This window comes from Polyergus mexicanus, unplaced genomic scaffold, assembly GCF_030449975.1.
Source record: "Polyergus mexicanus isolate NDT 795.1 unplaced genomic scaffold, iyPolMexi1.0 SCAF_25, whole genome shotgun sequence".
NCBI classification, from domain to species: Eukaryota; Metazoa; Arthropoda; class Insecta; order Hymenoptera; family Formicidae; genus Polyergus; species Polyergus mexicanus.
The window spans coordinates 3,129,607-3,148,295 of record NW_027223345.1 but is presented as its reverse complement, the minus strand read 5'-3'; the positions used below and the strand labels follow the sequence as shown (position 1 = coordinate 3,148,295).

The following is an 18,689-nucleotide window of genomic DNA, read 5'->3' as shown; positions in this document are numbered from 1 at the left end:
CTAACGTCCGGGAGTGTCTTATTTCGAGCGTGGATCCTAATCCTTTGGGCGTACAAATCCCAAAAGACCTCTTCCTTAGCGGCTAGAGGCACAACATTAATTGGTGGCAGCGGGTGGGATACGCCAGCTCTAACAAGATCAACACCGGTAAAGGTCCATAACCACAAAGCAGAAAATTCCGTGGAATCGACAGAATGAGAGACAGCGAGGATAACTCCGTCAGACAGTCGACACCTACAACCGAGGGAAAAGGAAGTCTAGCAGGAACTTCGAGACACCCGGTATATCGAGGCGACAACGAGAAGCGCAACCTGAGAAGGCGCACCGACCTATCTCAACGGCACGCGACGATCAACGCCCGACGGCCGACATCGAACGAGAGAATGCTGCTCATCGTATTATTGTAAGTCGAGAAATCAAAATTTGTAAACGCGTGAATGTCGGAAAACCGAAACGCACCACAGAAAAGCGTAGCGAATAAATCGTGGCTATTTAGCGAACCAGCGAATAGAGCCATTAGAAATAGCGCAGTAAACCCTATAAGAGTAGCAGTAGAAGCACTCCGGGATATACGCGATAACGTACGAAGAAATCTAAGCGCATTAAATTCAAGCGAGAATTTGTCCGAACCAGAACTCGGAGCAAACGTTGTAATCGAACGCGAATTTCCATTTGGCGAATTAGATAACAGTTTAATAGCGAACAATATAGAACTAGATGTTGAGGTCGAATCATCAATAAGCGCGTCTAGTAGACTAACACACCGCCGCGAATTCTCACTAACGTCATACGATTCAAGTATCCTTGACCCCGACGAAATCTATCGCATTCGAGACATGTATAACTCAAACGCTTCCGCATCGCAACCCATCACATCAGAAGATATCGATGAGGGAATTAGGCGATTACAAGAAGAAGCAATCAGAAACGCGACACAATCAAACGCGCAAGCTCAGCACAAACCGCAGAAAAAAACGGACGAAGCAGCCGACGACTTTAGGGAAATATTGCGGGAAATGAGAGAGGAAATTAGACGAGAAATTAGAAGTATGCATGCCGAGATATACGATTTGAAAATTAGAGGACCGCAACCCCGACAAAACAACGGGCATAGAACTCCGCCGGGAGAAAGAACCGAGACCGTATACGAGTTCACACCCGAGGATGTACGACATCAAAGAGGACGCGGATTTTTACAATTAAAAGAGGCTCGTGGAATGATTCCGGAATTCGACGGATCACCTAATAAATTACAAGAATTTTTGAGCGCGACCACATATGCAGTAGAACACATCGACCCGTTAGATGAAGTAACGCTATTAGGAGCAGTATTATACACGAAATTAAAAGGCAGAGCGATGCTAGATTTCCAAACGCGAAAAATTCGAGACTTCGCACAATTAAAAAATGAATTAGAGGTCTGCTATGCGAGTAAAAAGAGTACGACACATCTACAAATTGAATTCAATACGCTAAAACAGAAAAACGGAGAAAGCGCACGAACTTACGGACTGAGAACAGACAAATTAGCCATGGAGCTATACGAATCAATGATGGAAGGACGACATCATACAGTAGATAATAAACGCGCAATAATGGAAATAATACAACAACAAGCCTTAGAGAATTTCCAGATAGGATTGCAGGACGAAATTAAAACAATTGTTCGATCGCGAGGATATGCTACGTTGCAAGAAGCAATAGCAGCGGCCAGCGCGGAAGAAAAGGTTAAAGGACCACCCGCGACCGGTACGCGAAGCAAAATAAATTTCACACCGACCTATAAACAAGAAAATAAAATAAACGTGCAATGTCAAAAATGCGGAAAAATTGGGCATTACGGCCGAGATTGTCGAACTAGCCGATATACAAATCGATTCTCATTGCCGAAACCCGATAGACAACCCCGCGTAAACACGGTCAATAAATATTGCCACTATTGCAAGAAATCCGGACATGATCGCGAGGAATGTTGGTTATTACACGGACGACCCAATAGAGATCAATCGAGCCGAATCAAACAATATAATTCGCGACCGGAAAATAAAAACCGCAAGAATAGCGAGCAAGGAAAAAAGAAATTTAACTCCACGCAAAATAGCGATGAGGAGGAAAGGAACGAAAGAAAATCGCACCGACCTGCAATGGAATATCAAGTATCACACTTCAAAAATACGCCGCATATACAGACAGGATTGGACCTCGTCACATTACCAATGCGAGAAGCGAAACGCGAAAAAATAAATTTACTATTCGATGCAGGAGCCGCAATATCATTAATTAAAGTGAAACATTTAAAAGGCGAAACGTTAATAGAAGAAGAAAAAATAACGCTCACCGGCGTAACGGGACATAAGATATGTACACTTGGGAAATTTAAGGCGACAATAACTCTGAGAGAGCGCCGAATTAACCACACTATGTACGTTATTAAGGATGATTTTCCGATAGAATATGACGGAATACTAGGAGTTGATTTCCTACGAAAGCATCAAGCCACTTGCAATTATAAAACAAAACAATTAAAGGTAGGACAGCATATCTTAAAGCTCTACTCCTATCTAAAAATGACGCTGAAACCACGTAGCGAAACTATAATACAGGTCGCTACTGACAAGAACACGATAGGCGTGATAAAGGCAGAAGAAACGATACCAGGAATATTCATAGGTAATTGTCTGATAGAACCTACGAATTACCTATGTGCAGTCAGCATTATAAATACAACGGATAACACAATCGAAATGCTAATGCCGCAAGTAAATATAGAGGAAATCAAACGAGGCGAAACAGAAGAAATTAACGTAATACGAACGCTAAATAAAGAGGAAGTAATTCCGCGTAGTGAAAAGGTATTAGTACAGTATCAGTATAATAATTAGTAAATTTTGTCACAAAAACAAAGTAATACTAAATATCTAATTATGTACTTATCGTAGAACGCAAACAATGGCTTGAGCAATATATGTTTCATTCTAAAGAAGGTATTTTTATAATTAGGGTTGGCATGAAACCGTCCATTAATATCTATAAACCCGAACTTTTAGAGGTAAGAATGAAAAGAATCTTACTAATAGTATAACAAAATCTTATAGTAAAGTATCGGTTATATTTTTTGCGATGTAAATGTGTGTGTATAAATAGTAATTTAATATCGTAAGAAAACAAAACTTTTTTTCAATAGTTAAATAGAGTAAACTTTCATAAACATATCATTATAAATTATTAAAATGTTTTTTGATCTAATAGAGAAAAAGAATTTTAATCAGTAATACAATTGTTGTTATTGCATATATGAAAAATATGTCCATATTTTGCTATTATAATGAATTATTTAATATTATAACAAAATAAAGAAACAAATTTAATATTAAAAATTAAATATGACAAATTTAACAAATAAAAATTTTATTAAATTAAAAATTTGTTAAATTTAACGAATTTAACAAGTTTAATGTTACAACAAAACTTCTTTTTTCGGTGAAATAGAACAATTTTTGCTGATTCAATTTATTTACTTAAAAATACAAATTTATTGTTAAAGTAAAATAATTTATAATTATTAATAAGTGCTTTTAGCTGTTCATTGTTTTGGTGATTGTAAAATAAACAATAATTTATTATTTTAGAAAACAATATTATTTTTGTGTGTTGTATCGTATCGAATTTGTACGTGCGCAGATAGTGTCGGTACATGTTACTGTTTATTTGAAAAGACTCTCTTGCTTGATGATTATTTGAATATGTTTATTTGAAAAGATAATTCGCTTGATGATCTTTGCATCTTATATAGGAAGAAAAATATGCAGACTTAGCGAATGATATTTCACATCGCGGAAGTAAATTTAGATCTATAATATTGACAATGAAAAAAAGATTTGGTTGAACAATTAATTTTTTTGTTAAAAATAATTTTGATAAATTATGACGCGATAATCACGAAATGCGCGAATATCTCGAAAATCATCCGATGGTGGAAACATCTCCGCTCGATCCTCGCGATGCATTTTTCGGCGGCCACCCGGGAAATATCGTGACTCGTTATGAGGTTACGGGTACGGAGAAAATACGATACGTGGACGTGTGCTCTTTGTACCCTCTTTGTTCCCAATCGACCATCCGGATATTTACGTCGGCGAGGAATGTTCCGCAATAATCGGAAGGGCACCGAATTATAATTTCGATACGATTGAAGGACTCATACGTTGCAGAGTACTCCCACCACGCGACCTATTTCATCCGGTACTCCCATATCGTGTGCAGGGAAAATTGCTTTTTGCTTTATGCCGCAGTTGTTGCGAAACATTTTCGCAGGTGCCCTGTACACATGACGATGCTCGTGAACGCGAATTCGAGGATACGTGGGTGACCTGCGAATTACGCAAGGCCAACGGAAAGGGTTATCTCGTGACAGCTGTAAGCGAGATTTGGCAATATAAAGTTAGCCAATTCGATCATACGACACGTCAAGGCGGATTGTTCACCGAATATATAAATACATTCTTGCAGCTTAAACAAGAAGCCAGTGGATGGCCGTGTGAATGCGGGGAAAACGACGACGATGCTAAAGAACGATATCTGAGGGAGTACGAGAAAACCGAAGGTATCGTTCTTGATAAACGTAACGTCACTCGGAATCCCGGTTTACGTTCTGTCGCGAAGCTGTGCTTAAATTCTTTTTGGGGAAAATTCGGTCAGCGATCCAATTTACCAAATACCGAAGTCGTGAGAACGCTTCAGCGTTTTGCGACATTGATGATGAGTGTTGAGCACGAGATAACCGGCATATTACCCGTAAACGACGAGGTAATATATCTTTCGTGGCGATTGCGACAAGACGCTGTCATTCCCCCATCGATAACGAATGTTGTAATAGCTGCATATACGACGGCGCAGACGCGTTTAAAATTATATTCTTATTTAGAGCGATTAGATCGTCGCGTTTTGTATTATGATACGGATTCATGTATTTACGTGAGTAGCGGTGACCCGAACGTATGAACCACGTACGGGAAATTTTCTAGGCGATATGACGGACGAGCTTGAAAGTTACGGCCGCGGTAGCTATATCGAGACGTTCGTATCTGGTGGCCCTAAATTTTATGCGTACATTGTTCGTGCACCGGACGGACGAACACACGAATGCTGCAAAGTGAAGGACATAACCTTAAATTTTGAAAACTTTCAACTAATCAATTTTCTTAGTATTAGAAATTTGATGTTAGCTAAAGAAAGGGTACGGGAAAATGAAGAAAATGAGGAAGAATCGGCTGGAACTTCGATAAACTTACGGTTTAAAGCAATTTGGCGTACTGTGTTTCATGAGCTGGTACCACGCTATGAAACTGAAGTATGTGCTCCTGTATTGATGAAACGTAAATTTATCAATAGTCATTGTTCGTTACCATACGGCTATGTAGCAGAACGATAATTTTTCTTCTCTGTTTTCTCAACTCTCGTTTTTAAAGTTGCAATATAACGAATTCACGTATTTTCCCTCGTGCTAAGAGATAATCTTTTTTGCTACGCAATATAGTTATATTTAATTGTAAATAAGAATTTTTATTGTACAAATATTTTTATGTAAAATAATTTTTTATTGTACAAAGCATAATATTCTTATGTAAGAAATATAAATAAATATAAATAAAACTGTTTTTAAAATAATGCTACGTAAAAACATTTTCTCTTTTCCTATCCTTTCTTCCCGACGTCTCCGTGACGTCATAGTCTCCGTCCTAAGACTCCGTGTCAAACAGTCTCAGGTACCCGTATTTCATGACCCTTTCTATCCTCTCCAGCGATGACGTTACCGAACGTCTACCTGCCTAGTGCACCTCGGCCGCCCAGTCAACACTACCCGTACATGTACGCACGTTCAGCCCCGACGTATCAATTACTTTATTCTAGCAGTACTTTATCCGATTTTGTATTTTCACAAAGAGGTCGGAGGAGAGGATGAAATATACCGTACATTTCTCGGTTTTTCCGTAGGGGTGGTGAAGCGGAGATGCGTATACTGCACGATATCTCCATCCTCGGTAGTCGCCATCTTGCCGATTCTTACACACGTGTTATTTTGCCGCGTTTTTCCCTCTCACTCAGAAACAATGCTCCTCATCCAATCAAACTGCCGGCCACTATAGAGAAGCCAATCAGAGCGCAGGGTCCCCTATGCCGGAGGGCTACTCTCTACAAATACTACATCTAATTCTTATTCTAATAAGATTTCAGCTAGCCCAGCATACTAGGACTCTGTCTGGAAATGTGGAGGACCCAGGTTCGAGCATGTTCACGCGACCGAAAAAATAAAAAATAAAAAAATAAAAAAATTTAAAGGGAAAATTGCCTCGTAGACGTCCACGAGTCCTCTCCACTCTTTTTTTTTCCATAGACACCCTTAGGGGGGAGGGCCCCAGACAGGCACACAGCAGGGGGTCGGCGCCAGTGGCCGAGGAGTGGGGGTTTGTTGTGTCTCGCTATAGTTGCCTCTATACTACTTCTGTTATATCTGAAATAGCCGTTTAAAAATATTAATAAATAGCATAATATATTAGAATTTCATATACAGAATAACTTTAGTAGAAATATTATCAAATCTCAAGAGTATATTATATTATTATATTATATTATAGTATACGTACGTACAGTTTATTAAATAGCAGATTACCCTAAGGCTACGGAAACAGCAATTTGTATTGTAAATTACTTCTTTCACAACACTGATGGAGATATTGATATTTTCATAACATTTCACAAGATTCTAATAGCGGAAAAAATTTTAATACTCTCGCTTAAAAGAATCTCGTATTTTGTTAATGAATTCTTTTTTAGTGCTCGATGACAGATCTGCTGTGCAAATTACTATGAATGTATAGCATACATGGCTCTCAGTTCTCTTATATCTGAAATAGGCGTTAAAAAATGTTAATAAATAGCATAATATATTAGAATTTCATACACAGAATTCTTTCAAGGAACTGATGGAGATATTGCACAAAATACCATGATATGCTATCTATAACAAAGATATGATTCATCACTGAAAATAAGAAAGATCTATTACTTTATGGACTATTGCTAGGAATATCATTAAACTGCATTCTTGTCTTATTTCGAAGTATTTGAATACACAATACTTACTGAAATTGTGATGTATTTAATTGAAGCTCAAAGAAGAATTTATCTCAGATGAAAATTACAATTAATTTAACTTTATATTTAACTGATATGTTTTCTTACTTCCTGATTACATTACGTTGTGTCTGTTACGTGTGCAATAACACCGACCGGAAAAAAAGATTTGGAGAATTTACAGTCAAGTTTGACTCTTTAAAAATAAAAAATTAATTATTACGCTGTGTCATTACGAGAGGTTAGGAAATCTGTCATAATAACTATGTCCAAGGCAAAGATACAAAATGGTATAATAAAATTATTAATTATTATTTATGGACATACCATATAAAATTATGGACGTACCATATAAAAAGTAGAAATATGTTTATAATTATAAGCTTTTTCATCTTCTTTTTCTAATTATAAGCGATTACAGCAAATCTGACAGCAAGAAATCACAGTTGTAACAGCCTTTTCTTAAATATATCAACAGTCAGAATGTATGAATATTCAGATGCGATACGCTTGATCGAAATGTGCGCAAAAGAAATGTGCGTAAAAGAAATGTGCGCAAAAGAAATGTGCGCGAAAGAACTGTGCGCAAAAGAAATGTGCGCGAAAGAAAGGTGCGCGAAAGAACTGTGCGCGAAAGAAACGTGCGCGAAAGAAATGTGCGCAAAAGAAATGTGCGCGAAAGAACTGTGCGTAAAAGAACTGTGCGCAAAATAAATGTGCGCAAAAGAAATGTGTGCAAAAGAACTGTGCGCAAAAGAACTGTGTGCAAACGAACTGTGTGTAAACGAACAGTAACAAACGTTTATTTACCAAATGATATTAATAATAAATGTCAAAAAATTTCAAAATTATACATGCATACATGCGTGTGTATGTATTTTAAATTATACAAAAATATGTGTTGTGTTCAAAAGCAACGTGTCCAATTGAACGGTGCGCAAATAACATGTGTCTAAACGAACCGTGCGCAATTGAAATGTGTCCAATCGAACGGTGCGCAACTTTATGTGTCTAATATCACAGTGTGCGATTGCAACGTGTCCAATTGTAGTGTACGCAAGTGAAGGCTTCTCTAAAATTAATCCCACCAAAATTTTTGTATTGATATTTATAATTTATTTGTCCGAAAAACTATGGAAATTGAAGCGTAGCCTATCTGATAAATATTATCCTATTTTTAAATTGTGGATTTTCTTCACGTATTGTGTGTGTATCCGTCATCCAGATAATCTAAAGGTAATAAAAAAAATTTCAATTGTCTGTAGACATTACAATTTAGGAATCTTGCATTTCACAAGAATATTTTTGCTCGTAAACAAAAAAATTAAAAGGTTAAAAGCTTAAAAAGATAAATAGAGGAAATGTCGACATATTCGACCGAGATTAGATAAAAATTTGAGCTACAATTAATAAATTATTTGCGCATCTAAAAGATCGATTGATATAATATAAATTAATGTTTCTTTCTTGACATGTATTTGATGATTTCAGACGATACTAAGCAGCACCAAGCGCTTTGAAAAAAATTATTTGTATAATTTGTTTTATCCTTGGCTCGGCACAGGTCTTTTCACCAGCACAGGTAACATAATGGCATTAATATATAACCGTACATACTTTATTATTACAATTTGTTTTCAATTCGTTTTCATCACACAAAATCAAATAGAATACAGAACTAGTTACAGAACTATACTTGAATATTATTTTTAACGATAAACTCTTACATAACTTCTTTTTGGTACTGTAAAAAGTAATAAATTTGAAAGAAATTTGCAAGTAATATCGTATTGAGAGATGATCTCGTCGTGTATTCTTAAGTAAATAGAAGTAATAGATGTTAGAGATAATAGATAAAAGTATAGATATTTTTTGTTTGTCTTATATAATATATATTTCGTATACTTTGAAAATTATAAGATTAAGATTAATTAAAGATTAATTAAAGTTATAAGATTATAAGTTAAGTCTAATAAGAACTCGATCGCTTCAGCCGTTATTCAAATTTGAAAATCTCAGATACTCTTAATTGGCCGACTCGCGTATAAATAAGCGGAGTACCTTGTTATTGCGCGTGACTTAGCGCGAGACACTACCGTATCTCTTAATATCAATTTGAAAAAGATGTGAACCAATTAACTGACATTTATTACAAATTATTTGCGCTTGCAAAAGGAAATCACTGATGGGGGAATACATATAATTTTCATAAAGTTCTACGCAATTAAAAATAAAAATAAACATGCAGTTGAAATTTAATATAATAATTAAAATTTATATATTTAAAGAAGAATAAACACATTGATCTCTATAATATCCTATATCTCGTTTCTTTTTATTGCACATTTCATTAAAATAATCAATGACATAAAATTGACAGTCAGATATTGCATAATGCGAATGATAGGATGTATAAACTTATAGATATGTATAATTTTTTCACACCGAGAAAAAAAATTGTTAACTTGATTAAATTCGTCCAACTAATTACTATTTCTTTAATTAAAATATTTTAATATTTTAAATCAAATACGACATATTAAATAATTAAATCTAACATGAGGTATATTTGATTTAAATAGTTAAATATTTCAATTAAAGAAATACAAAGAAATAGTAATTAGTTGGACGAATTTAGTCAAATTAACAACTTTTTTTCTCAGTGCAGAGAAAATCATAAATTAATTTTGAAAGCCGCTTTTCAGAAGTGATTGTGACTTTCGAAATTAATCCATGATCCGTAGCTATACGTATAGGCGTCTTCGATTTGTATTATCAGTTAGCAAAAATTCGTTTTATTGGCATTATCTAATTGAAGATATTTGCAATTCCATTTTAAACATTTGAGTAGTGTTTCAACTATTCGTCGCATCAATTGAGTTTCTTAAATAGTCGACAGTATTTGTATAAAATAAAAATTTTAATAAACATTTTGAACACTTATTTTCATATAAGTTTTCTCAAATACCGCAAGTTGTTAGTTTGGTTTGATTGTTATAATTTTATTAAATGTATACCCAATCGTTTCGTATCACCAACTCGTTAGCAAGTCCCATAGATGTTACGTAAGTCTTTTTATAGAATCTTCTTTGACGATATTATAAGTGTTATTATCCTTCAACAATTCTTCGATCTTATTAAAGTATTCATCTTTATCGAGAGCAACTGTAATGTTCCTCTTGTATGCGCTAGAGGCAATTACATTATCATGTTTAAAAAATTTTTTGGTATTAACAGTTAATTGTTTATGCGTGTGTTAAAATCACTTTTCGGGATCGAGTAGTTCGGGAAATTATCGATAATCTTCTTAAATTTAATTGCACCGTTGTTTGTCTGTGGCGGTAACGTTTGCTTTTATTATTTTATCTTTTCGTCTAACGATAATTTATGCTCATTGTTACGTTGATAATCAGTGAGTTTAGTTCTCTGCGAATTTACATCCCGATTATTTATTGTCGACCTGTGCGTTACTTTGCTTATCTGCAAGTTTTACGAATGTAATTTCCGAAGACTTTCTCTCTCGTCATTTTGACATAATCCATTCCGCTTAATTTACAGACATAATTAATGTACCGCCATGTTTTTGAATTCAATTTATGACCACAGTATCGAGGATTTCTTCCTCGTAACGACATGGATATCCTTGAAAATATTTTTTTGCCTTTACTGTGATAATGTGAAAAACCTGCGTTATCTACGCGCTTCTTAACCGCCTAAGAATCACTTATATGCTTATATTTTAATTTTATTTATTCATGTACGCAGAGGATGGCCAAAAAGAGGCCCGAAACATCCGCCTTTCGTGAGTTTAAATTTTAATGTAATTCTTTTATAATAAACATTTATGCGCTCTTAATATCGTGCTTGGCTCGTTTTGTCATTTCATTCGACATTCTTGATTTTATTGACAAAGTACATTTTTTTGACGGAGAGTGGGACGTTTCTTAAATGAAAATTTTTACATTTCGATTTCGCTTCGTAATATCTCTGCTTTATAAAACATGTAGAGCAAAAATAAACATATTTTCTTTATATAAATCAAACTCAAGCTATTGATTATATATATATATATATATATATATATATATATATAAGAACTAATAAGAACTAGTAAAAACTCGATCCGGTCAGGGGTTATTGAGAACTGATAATCTTAGATATTCTTGATTTCGACTCGCGTATAAATACGCGGTATGTCTCGCTATTGCTGTGTGTGATCTTTGCTTCGCATGACTTAGCGCAAGACACTATCGTGTCTCTTGATTTTTACTTCTTGAAACTTTTAACAATTAAATAAACAATAAAAATAAAAAAGATTTTTGTAACGTGTATTCAAGTATCAGTAACATAATAGTAAGCTGAAGAAGATCAAGATCAATAAAACGGTCCAGAACATCAAGAAACGATGTTTACCACTATATTGTTGGCATCAATGTTTATTTTATTGGTATATTATTATTACGTACATTATGGAAGAAACGGACGACCGGTTAATCTTTTACCAGGACCACCGGGCCATTTGATTGCTGGAAATGCATCACAGGCATATATTTCAAATCTATTGTTTTGTTACTTAAAATTATGTTTTTTTGACACTTTGCAGATCAAGAAAAAAGTTTCTTTCGAAAAATTTAACTCATGTTCCATAAACTATAACATTTTACCTACAAAATGCTTTTTTAAAAATTTTCCTACGATTTTTTTTGATCAAATCACACGATTTTGAAACTGAACCTGTATTTTTAGAAATACTGTCGATACTCGGCGAAGAATCATTGTAGATAAAAAATTGAAAAAACATTTTGAAGCTTGAAGTTTCAACTGTAACGTGATATCAACAGTTTTATAAAATTTTTTTATTTTTTCATTTTTAGAAAATACAGTTTTTTAGTTTCAAAATCGTGTAACTTAGTCAAAAAAAATGGTAGGAAAATTAAAAGGAAGCATTTTGTAGCTAAAATATTGTAGTTTATGGAACTTGAGTTGAATTTTTGAGAGAAATTCTTTTATCGAGCCGCAAAGTGTCAAAAAAACATAATTTTAAGGAACAAAACAATGGGTTCCTTCTTAAAGCACAGAACAAGAAAAATAAAAAAATTTTTAAAAACCAACAATAGTGCGTTAAAGTTGAAACTTTAAGCTTCAAACTGTTTTTTTAATTTTTTATTTACGATGATTTTTCGTCGAATTTTAACGGTTTGAACATAGCTCAATTTTTAGAGTATAAAAAGTGTTCTCTATTTTTTTTTAGTCGTGTATATCGCAATATACTGAGAAAAAAGTACCTGGATATCTTTATGTTCAGCTAATAGCAATAAAGCAAATGTCATACTCATCGCTGTAGTATCGTGACCCTGTAATCATCGTTATATCGTTATACAGTTAAATGTGCTTAGATGATATGTACAAAAAATTAGAAAAAAAGATTCAGATACATACCGCAAACATAAAGGTATCGACTTCTTCTCTGATGTCCAAATCAGTCAACGAATTGTCTCGAGATACCGCTATTAAGAGATCCAACATGGATAGCCGCCTTTTTTTAACTAGAAATAAAAAAACACGTTAGTGAATTTTATTTTTGCATGTCGCGCTTTAATTATATAACATTGTTTTTGTTTAAAAATTCAGAATTTCTATTAAAAATAATAATGATTCAATTTTACAGCAGACATATGTTCCATTATTCCGTGTGATTATGTGTTTAGTATAAATATTACAGGCATAATTTAATGTTCGATTGCGTAATCAAACTTAAATATTAGCTCCGATTTTTTACGTACTTCCAAATACTTCGACATCTATCTCTGTCTCTTTGTTATTTTCAAGATTTTTCAAATGTCGACCATTGGTGCGTTCGTGATAAAGTTTTCGTTCCGCGATGACCTACACAAAAGTACGATATTAAATTTTTAAAATAATTTTTTGTATTAAATAACAATAGCACACATCGTATTATATCATAAATATTAATAGCATAATGTAGTATTAATACTTATTGTAATTTTATATAAAAGATAACGTTTGTGTGTGTTTGTGTGTGTGTGGCGGATTTAAAATAAAATGATACATAGCATACTTTTTCCGTAAATCCATGCAATATTTTCAAGATCGTTTTTTGCTTTCTCCCTTTTTTCGATAATGAAAATAACAAATCGTTATGGAACCAAGGTCTGAGTGCTCTAAACCATAATTCAATAAAACTATATAATTTCAATAATGACGTGATTTTATAAAAGCTCTATTTAAAGTCGTATAAAATTCTATAATAATCTGTAAGTAATCTCATTATTTGTAAAGAATATAGGTAAAAAAATAAATTTTAAACTATATATGTTACAAAAAAGATATTTAAAATTTTCTAAAAACATTATACTTTTTGTTTTAACAATAGATTTTTTCAAAAATCGAAGATAATGTCTCTTCAGATTGTATTGCACAACTTAGTTTATTTAATATTTCAATATTCTAACATTTGCAATATTTTCAACATTTTAAAGATTACAAACAATTTTCATTTTAAAATAAAACATTTAACCTAGAATAAATTTTGATTTTTAATTATCGCTTTAAACATCTCAAATTAATTGTTCATCTTTACATAATTATTCAATATTTAATTTGTTATTCAAAATATATATAGAAAATATATATCACATACAATCATAACTTAAAAGCTTATAAATATATCATACAATTATTTATTATATACATGAAGTACCTGTAACATATCAGTTCTAATATGTCGTAAACCGCATTTCGATACTGCTGGAACTCATTGAATTTTCGCAGAGAGATTCCCATGGCAGTTTCTGCAAGTGCATGTATTATATAAGACCGGGTATACAGTCGAAGATATTTACAATTGAATATTTTATCAATAGCTTTAAGTATAAAAAATCGGATATTATCTATTTTTTCTGCAGCATCGATACTTTGTATGCGAACAAATTATCTTCTTAAGCTATGAAATCTTAAGTTATGATATCATTTAGAACGAAATTATCTATACAACAGAACAATAAGAACTTTACAGAAATCTTACCACATATGGCGTTCAGCGTATGTTCACTAATAAATGGTACTAAATCTTTTACAATTGCCCCCCCAACATCTTTCAAAGATTTTGTCATATAATCGCCCTCCTGGATCAATATATCAGCATATTGAGTCAATACATTGAAATGGAATGCATTTGTTAATAACTTTCGTCGCGCATGCCACTTAGCGCCTACAACAAAATTAAAATAGTGCAAATTGTGAAATAAAATAAAAATAATAATATATAAAAATAATATTATATAAGATTATTCTCTTTTTTAGTTTAATATTTATTGAGCAATTCTCAAATAATATATTATTATTTTAAATTTATTTCTCTTATACCGCGCAAAATTCTTTTATAATTTTTTAAATCTTCTTATAAAATTTTTGCGACGAAAGAAGTTGCAAGTACAAATTTGAATTAAATTATTATTTTGTAATTAAAACTTCATAAATTGGCAGCCAAAAAAAACTATAATTTATTTAATTGAAAATCTTTTTTACTTGAAACGTCTATTACTTCTATTTACTTGAGAATACATGTATCACGGCGGAATCATTTCTCAATATAATTTCACTTACGAATTTCTTTCAAATTTATTACCTTTTACGACAAAAAGAAGTTATGTAAGAGTTTATCGTTAAAAATAAAATCGAACGTAAATTGTAATAGTAAAGTATGTACGTTTATATATTAATGCTTATTATGTTACCTGTGCTAGTGAGAAGACCAGTGCTAATCCAAGGTTGAAACAAGTTATATATATGACTTTTCTCGGTACGCTTGGTATTGCTTAATATCGTCTGACATTATTGAAAATATGTTAAGAAAAAAATATTAATTTATTATATCACTTAATCTTACAAATAATTTATTAATGGTACCACAAAGAACGATGGGTAAAATGAGTAAATTTTTGCCTAAGAAATGTAATGTAAGTTATACATATTATTTTATGTTTTTGGCGTCATTGAATATGATGGTTAGCAGTTTTATCCATCTAAACCCGCGAAAAAGTGTTCAAAATTTGTCGTAAAAAAACGAATTTGTAACTAGCAACTACATAATTTTTCTTAAGGACAACTATGTGTTTTTTTATACTAATTGATTCTTCTCATTATTTTGTGCATATAAATATTGAGGTAACGGCGGCTGACAATTCGATAGATAAAAGAAAAATGTTGAAGACTCCTAAGGGACAAAACGAGGGGCCTTCTCATTTTTTTTTAAATGGAATCTAATTTTTCTTATATTAATAGATTTTTTAAAAAGTTATAAGGGCAGGATGGCTAAAAAGTGAATAGTTTACGAGATAGTTTATACTTAAATTTGATATAATTTTACATAAACTTGGAAGTATCTCGTAGAACATTAATTTTCCGAAGAATTTACCTCAATATTTTTATGCACAAAATAATGAGAGGAATCAATGGTGTAAAAAAAAAACATATAGTTGTTTTAAAAAAAATTATGTAGCTGCTAATTACAAATTCGTTTCTTTAAGGCAAATTTTGACCTCTTCCCCATGAGTTTAGACGGATAAAACTGTTACCATTGTACTCAGCGACCCAAAAAGCGTGAGACTGCATGTATAACTTACACTCTTTAGGCAAAAATCGATTTATTTTACCCATCGTCTTTTCTATGTATACAGTTTCGATCGAGTATATATCGATATTTTTTCTATTCATCTTTTTAAGAAATCTTTTTACAAGCAAAAATCTTTTTGTGAAACACAAAATTCCTAAATCTGACTAAATTGTAATATCTACAGATAATTGAATTTCTTTTATTACCTCTAAATCATTTGGATGACGAATAGCCACACTATATATGAAAAAAATCCGGAATTTAAAAATGGGATAATACTTATTTGATAGATTACACATCAATTTCCATTGTTCCTCTGAAAAATATATTATAAATATCAATACAAAAGTTTTAGTGGGATTAATTTTATTGTTATTTCATCTCATCTTTACTCAAATACGTTGAAAATAGACAAATAATAATTGTGATAATGATTTGCAAATGGATATTGCCGAGAGAAAAGTCTTAGCTTTGAAAGATATGTAATTTGCATACTTTTGATAGGTATACTAGATCATAAGTTTTTATGAATTTACTTTTTACTTGTATGTATGCATGAATAACGAGTCATTTATCAATTAATGTAAATAGATTAGAAATTTTATACTTGCCTGCTGAAATATATGCCTGTAATGCATTTCCAGCAATCGAATGGCCCGGTGGTCCTGGTAAAAGATTAACCAGTCGTCCGTTTCTTCCATAACGTACGTAATAATAATATACCAATAAAATAAACATTGATGTCAACAATATAGTGATAAACATCGTTTCTTGATGTTCTGGACCGTTTTATTGATCTTGATCTTCTTCAGCTTACTATTTTACTGATACTTGAATACACGTTACAAAAATCTTTTTTATTTTTATTGTTCATTTAATTGTTAAAAGTTTCCGTAAAAATAATATAATATATATTTAATAATATTATAATAATTGGATCAAGCTAACAACTTGCAATATTTGAAAAAACTTGTATGTAAGAATAACGCGTTTATACTTATTTTGATATTATTAAATATTGTTTAGATTTTGCAATAAAATATTATAAAATTTTTATTTCATGCGAATACTGCCGATTATCTAAGAGATTCACTTGATGCGATAATTAGTTGAAACACTACTCGCTATATGTTTAAAATGAAATTGCAAATATTTTTAAGCTTAAGCAGATACATATGTCAGTAAAACAAATCTTTGCAAACTGATCATGAAAATCTGAGGCCTGTATTTATAGCCAGACTATACTGTACTTTGTCCACCTAAAGATATAAACGTATTAAAAATAAGAGTGTCATATCTTGAAAGGCAAACTAGTTAAACCGGTTAACACTCACGGAAAAGAAATTAGATAAAAACTGCGTATGGTAACTAGATTTCAATCATAATAAATGGGCAGCAAACATCTTAGCTGTGACACCTATTTATTAGGTGCAATAGCAAACCGTTTTGCTGCAGTTTAGAGTTTTATTTTGGAAACCATTATTAGCTATGGTAGCGAAAATTTTTTTTCCGTGCTTGAGCCATTTTCTGTACCAAAATTGGTAAGATCGATTACGTTTCAAAAATCGGTATAATCGTTTTTGTGGTTGTTCATTTCGAATCCGGAGTCGTAATTTTGATATCGCGCATCTCTAAAACCATATGTCCAAAAAGAACCTAACTTTACTTAGGATACAAAATTTTATTCAGATCCATCGAAATTTATCGGAGTTATTCAACGTGCGCATATATCCGTCTGTTACGTATCAACTTTAAGTAATGCGCGTTTTCTTATATAAAGTATAGATCGCGCATTCCAGAATACTCATGGCCGAGTGGCAAGCTATAATTTGTATAAATTGGACATCGCCTTTAGGAGAGCCGATATATACAGAGTGTCCCAAACCATCCGTACACCCCTTCTAAAAAGAAAATAAATAAATGCCTTTTATCAAAAATCGCAAACATTTTTTAAGTAATTCGGGTATGCTCTATCGAATGGTGACCTTGAAATTGACCTTGAACTTGACCTTGAGGGTGAATTGAAGGTCAACTTTGATTTTTTAAATGAAAACCCCTTTTTTATCGCATGTTCTTGTAGCTTATCTCACAGCTTTTTTGCATTAGTTAATTTGTCTCATTATTCTGTACATAAAAGTATTACGGTAAGATTATCGAAAACTAAATATTTTACGAAATATTTAATTTTTTATATCAAAATATGTCAGATTAAAATATAAAATAACTCAAAAAGTACTTAATGAAAAAATTCCTTATTATAGTGTTTTGTAAAGCTGTCGATGTAAGCTATAAGAATATGTAATGAAAAATAGGGGGTTTCGTTTAAAAAATTTAAAGTGAGTTTTATATGACCTTGACAGTGCTATTCTAGGTCATACTAATATTATTATATAATGCACCACTTAGAGCTCTACAAATTTTGCATGAAACATTTTTCACGAAAATGCGTTGTTTCCTCAAAATACTGCTGATACGGGCGCTCTGTTACACCCAGTATATATACACGTAAGCACAAGAAGCGCGAGTACAGTGAGTCGAGTACGTTGCGATCTTTCTTTCAGAGAGTTCTGCGCATTACACGTGTACGATTTACGCTTGTGTACATATCTCTTCCACACGCGCTGGCAGCGGGCACAAAAAAGCAAAATTTGAGAATAATAAATACTATGTATATACATACTTTGGCTTTCTTTGTATAGATATAACTAATATTATAATAGCATGTTGTACAATTGCGAGACATATGTGTAATGTGAAATATATTTATATTCATTATAATTAAATATAGTTCTTTTCAAGTCACACTTAATTCGTCCTTCTGTCTTTCAATATGTACGCAAAGAAAGCCAAAATATACATATACTACGTATATATGCTGACAAACGGATTAATAAATTAAAGCGATTAAAATTTTGTTGCA

General features: G+C 32.4%; 2 protein-coding genes across 3 annotated transcripts; one reads left to right on the top strand and one right to left on the bottom strand.

The window, feature by feature from the left end:
- The first annotated feature begins 3,943 nt into the window (after window positions 1–3,943).
- Window positions 3,944–5,431, top strand: LOC138943177 (uncharacterized). Its single transcript, XM_070313760.1, has 3 exons — window positions 3,944–4,092; window positions 4,212–4,900; window positions 4,983–5,431. The coding sequence occupies exons 1-3, from the start codon at window positions 3,944–3,946 to the stop codon at window positions 5,429–5,431; spliced, it is 1,287 nt and encodes a 428-aa protein (XP_070169861.1).
- A 5,782-nt stretch (window positions 5,432–11,213) lies between these two features.
- Window positions 11,214–16,847, bottom strand: LOC138943127 (cytochrome P450 4C1-like). Of its 2 annotated transcripts, XM_070313669.1 has the most exons (10): window positions 16,381–16,847; window positions 15,976–16,085; window positions 14,892–14,982; window positions 14,180–14,365; window positions 13,856–13,946; window positions 13,214–13,316; window positions 12,918–13,020; window positions 12,574–12,680; window positions 12,420–12,488; window positions 11,219–11,660 (listed from the first exon to the last, which is right to left on the bottom strand). In XM_070313669.1, the coding sequence occupies exons 1-10, from the start codon at window positions 16,532–16,534 to the stop codon at window positions 11,625–11,627; spliced, it is 1,050 nt and encodes a 349-aa protein (XP_070169770.1). In that variant the 5' UTR covers window positions 16,535–16,847; the 3' UTR covers window positions 11,219–11,624. The 2 variants fall into 2 exon arrangements, with proteins under 2 accessions (XP_070169769.1, XP_070169770.1); XM_070313668.1 differs by having other exon boundaries at window positions 11,214–12,488.
- Between the last annotated feature and the right edge of the window lie 1,842 nt (window positions 16,848–18,689).

Coding starts and splice junctions, on each gene's coding strand:
- LOC138943127 (XM_070313668.1), bottom strand. CDS start 16,534: ATGTTTATCACTATATTGTTGACATCAATGTTTATTTTATTGGTATAT. Junction 13,947..14,179: donor TACGCTGAACGCCATATGTG/GTAAGATTTCTG, acceptor ATGCACTTGCAG/AAACTGCCATGGGAATCTCT. Junction 13,317..13,855: donor TTAGAACTGATATGTTACAG/GTACTTCATGTA, acceptor ATTATGGTTTAG/AGCACTCAGACCTTGGTTCC.
- LOC138943177 (XM_070313760.1), top strand. CDS start 3,944: ATGCGCGAATATCTCGAAAATCATCCGATGGTGGAAACATCTCCGCTC. Junction 4,093..4,211: donor TACGTGGACGTGTGCTCTTT/GTACCCTCTTTG, acceptor CATACGTTGCAG/AGTACTCCCACCACGCGACC. Junction 4,901..4,982: donor ATATACGACGGCGCAGACGC/GTTTAAAATTAT, acceptor TTACGTGAGTAG/CGGTGACCCGAACGTATGAA.